The sequence below is a fragment of the Austrofundulus limnaeus genome, unplaced genomic scaffold, assembly GCF_001266775.1.
Source record: "Austrofundulus limnaeus strain Quisiro unplaced genomic scaffold, Austrofundulus_limnaeus-1.0 Scaffold149, whole genome shotgun sequence".
NCBI lineage: Eukaryota > Metazoa > Chordata > Actinopteri > Cyprinodontiformes > Rivulidae > Austrofundulus > Austrofundulus limnaeus.
In genome coordinates, this window is record NW_013952551.1 from 288,967 (window position 1) to 292,699 (window position 3,733).

At 35.5% G+C, this 3,733-nt stretch overlaps 1 protein-coding gene across 2 annotated transcripts in view; it reads left to right on the forward strand.

Annotated features, from left to right (window-relative positions):
• The window catches only part of LOC106523255 (phosphatidylinositol transfer protein cytoplasmic 1), a 101,210-nt gene that overhangs the window by 79,577 nt on the left and 17,900 nt on the right, over window positions 1–3,733 (forward strand). For both annotated transcript variants that reach the window (XM_014016637.1, XM_014016638.1), the window contains exon 4: window positions 2,905–2,912. In XM_014016637.1, coding sequence (XP_013872091.1) covers window positions 2,905–2,912 — 8 coding nt within the window. The remainder of the gene's footprint in view (window positions 1–2,904; window positions 2,913–3,733) is intronic.

The window sequence follows — 3,733 nt, forward strand, 5'->3', positions numbered from 1 at the left end:
GTTTTTGACGCCGCCACCGCAGTTTGTCCTTCATGAGCCTTCGAAGACAAGGCTGCCTGTAGTGGCGACCCGCGACCATGGAGATATAAACAGCTTTTTATAAGATAAAAATAATAAAACAAGGTCTTTGTCTGCAATGATTAGACATGTTTTTTATTATTGTCATTAGTGATCATCTCAATTTCGGCCAAAAGAATTGACAAAATCCTACACACTGTGCCTTTTAAATATTAGGTTTGATTTGTTTTGAGATTCAGAATTATAAATATAAAAACAGTTTTTTTTTAAAAGTGAATTAACTTTATCCATGTTAACAGCAGAAGCAGAAGAGTTTTACATGGTCAATCTGATCAATCACGTCTTTCCCAAACTCCTCCCTTAAAAGTCAAACAGACCAATCATGTCTTTCATGAACACCTCCTACATCCAGGAACCTCCCACTGCAGAGACCCACTTCTTGGTTTGACCCAAAGCTCACCACATACTGACATGGCACACATACATAATATTTAACGTTGCCGTTGCAGTTCTGGATGGTTGTACAGTTGACAAGAAACATTTTGAAAAAATACTGTTGTGTTCTGCTGAGGTTGAAAAGGCAGATTGCTTACTGTGGAGCATTAGCTGAATGTTGTCATAACTGAAAGAGGACTTGTTATAGTATCCTGAATAAAATGTCAATTAAAGGTGAAGAGTCAGTGTCTTCAGAGCAGGGTTCGACAAATCCTATTGCCCGACTGCCCGGGGCAGGTAAAACCCATTGTCGGGTAGGTGGGTGTGTCCCAGTGCCTGCCCAACCGGGCAGGAAAACAATTTCTTTTATTTTTTATTGGGCCATTTATTCAAAATATTCTGAAAATAAATGAAGAAATATGGCGTTTTAAAACACGTAAAGAGAGAATAAATCGTCAAAATTTCCCCCTCCCGCTTTAGAAAAGTTGCATCTTGCCGTCGTGTTGCAGGATCACTTCCTCCCTCCTTCCTGCTGCACGTCGCGCAGAGAGAAGGTTTAACAACCGTAGCTTTTTTCACACCCGTGTTTTTGGAGGAAACAAATGTTTTTTATGTATTGTTACCCGCAGAGATTTAAAAAATATGTGGACGTTCGTTCAGTCATAAATCCATCTTGCTAATGTCGGCTTCTGCTCTGATGAAGATGATGAGGATGAGAGCGCAGCAGCAGCGGGTCAGAAGCTCATTGTATGGCAGGCCYATCTATCATTTATTTGGCTTCACCACACTTARATTCTAGTTATCTGAAATTGTTTTGTGACTAAATTAGACATATTAGTTATTTAGGATAAAATAATAAAATGTTTTCTATTATTATTTTATTTTATTTACCTTTTTTTTAAATTTGGAGAACTTTCCAGCTTGAGATTGTTTGTTTGTTGAAGTTGATTTTTGAAAATAAGGGGCAAATATGATAAAAAGTTTTTTTACTTCACTCTGCACCCTTTTACGTCAGAGTATTTTTTTAATGTTGTTCATAGATGATTTTGTTTTTATGAATGAAAGAAAGAAACAAATAAATAGACATATCTTAATATATTTTGACAATTCAAAATATCTATTTAAGATATCTCTAATTATATTCCGACTAGTATAAATAACATTAGATTTATCGTCATGAGGGTCCAGTTCAAGATATCTTAAATGTATCTTTGGATATGAGATACACTATATAAGATTTAATTAATGCAAATTTCAGACTTTTTCATGTTCTGTAAATTGTATTTAAAACAAAGCTGCTGCTGTTGATCATTCAGTTTTCATAAACCTCACCCCCAAGACCAATACCCTAGGGAAACACTTTTTTGAAGATGTTCTCGATAATACAGTTGACTGTTCGTAACTCAGTCTAAAATGTTTGCATCTGTTTAATCAGATGTCATATATTATATACCTCTGTATAACCATGTTAATGTTTTTGTAGTACAAAGTACAGTACACGTTTTTTCTAATTTATCAAAATTTGAACATTTTTGTTTCGGGCAGGTAACTTTTCATGTCGAGCAGGTAAAGAAATAAAATCTTGTCGAACCCTGCTTCAGGGATTGAAATATTGATCAACAGTGTTCAATAAAGTAAAATCCTAAACTGTATATACACATTAGAGACAAACTCCTTGATTCAAAATGCTTTATTGATTTATGAGGGGCTTGGGTGCTGACGTGCAACATTTATTGACGAGGTAAATAAGAAAATGACAGTAATCTTACAGTTCTGAAAGCAAATAATCGCAGCTCTCGAGCTGTTGCTGTTCCAGCTTGCCCTCGTGGCTCAAAGTAAAGAACCGTGAGCTTTATTGACATGGAATAACAGCCCACTCATATTAACATGTTTACAGTTTTGCTGTGATCCAAATGCTTATCATTTACACCGTCTTACAGCGAGCGCAGCAGCGCATTTGTAGCTTCTTTGTGTGAATTGCCACGATTATGTGGAGTCAATAATCCGAAGTGCAACAGTCGCCTCTGCAGCAGCTGGAACGTGTTGCTGTGATGCCTTATTAGGTCTCGTCATTAAAGAGAAATGTTGTTTTTGATGTGAGCAGAGACCTCAAAAATATATTCTATTTATTTAGCATAGAACTGGTTTATTTTCAAAGCTGCATGTTGAAACTTTATTACCATAAGTTTAATGTTGTTTTTAAATTTAATGACTACTAGTGTTTTATTTTTTTCAACAGCCATATGTGCCTCGTTTTTATTGTATTATTATGTAATATGTTGTAAAATTGTAATAACTGTACTTTAATGGGAAATTTTCTATGAACATTGTTTTATTTTGGTACTGTGTTTATTTATGCAACATTTATTGCTGTTAATCTAATTATTTTTATTATGCCTTTTCCCCTCTCCTTTAACTTGTCTGGTTGTCTCGTGGTGCTTCGATCTGAAGAATACACTGTAAGTACTCACAGAGTGATTCACTATCACTCTAGTAGTTTTTTAAAGTTAAAATAAGCTCTGAATGTCTTACTGATTGTATTATAGAAGACTTTATGGCAATATGGTGCAAATTAATCGTTTCATGATTCTTTATTCATTATTCATTCTTTAATGAGGTCACTTTGTCTTCACTTCAAAAACCTGATGATTCAGAAGATGCCAAATTATAACAAACATAAACAATCCCATATTTAGACCTTAATTTACCTCTCCTTTTTGAAGCCGTAAAGTCTATTTGCTGCAGTAGAATATGCAGCCTTTTGCCATTTAAACAACAGCAACAGTTTTCTTCCAGTAATAAATACCAAGGCTTTGCAGCGTATTCTCTTTCTTCAGTGATCTTAACACCTTATAACGTACATGTAGAGGAAAAACAAAGGTACTCACCATGCTTTGCCATTAACCCACATTAAACAAACCGACACATCTAAAACACACTTGCATGTTGTTGAGCTTATCTATAAGGCTGCTGGAGTGCAGAGTGAGAAATATGAACAGCATGAGTCATGCTGTTTTTGTGTGTGGCTTTATCCAGGAAAGACGGAGAAGCCTTGACAGCAGCAAAATGTTTGACATTCTTGTGTTGCTTCATGTGTAGGAGCATTTTGTATTCACAAAAGTCAATGTGCTGTAAATACACCCATACCAGAGTAATACTTAGAGGCAACAGACAAAAAAAGTCCTAAATATGTTTTGTCTTTTGTCATTTTTGACAGCTTGATCAGTAGAGCTGACACACACACACACACACACACACACACACACACACACACACACAC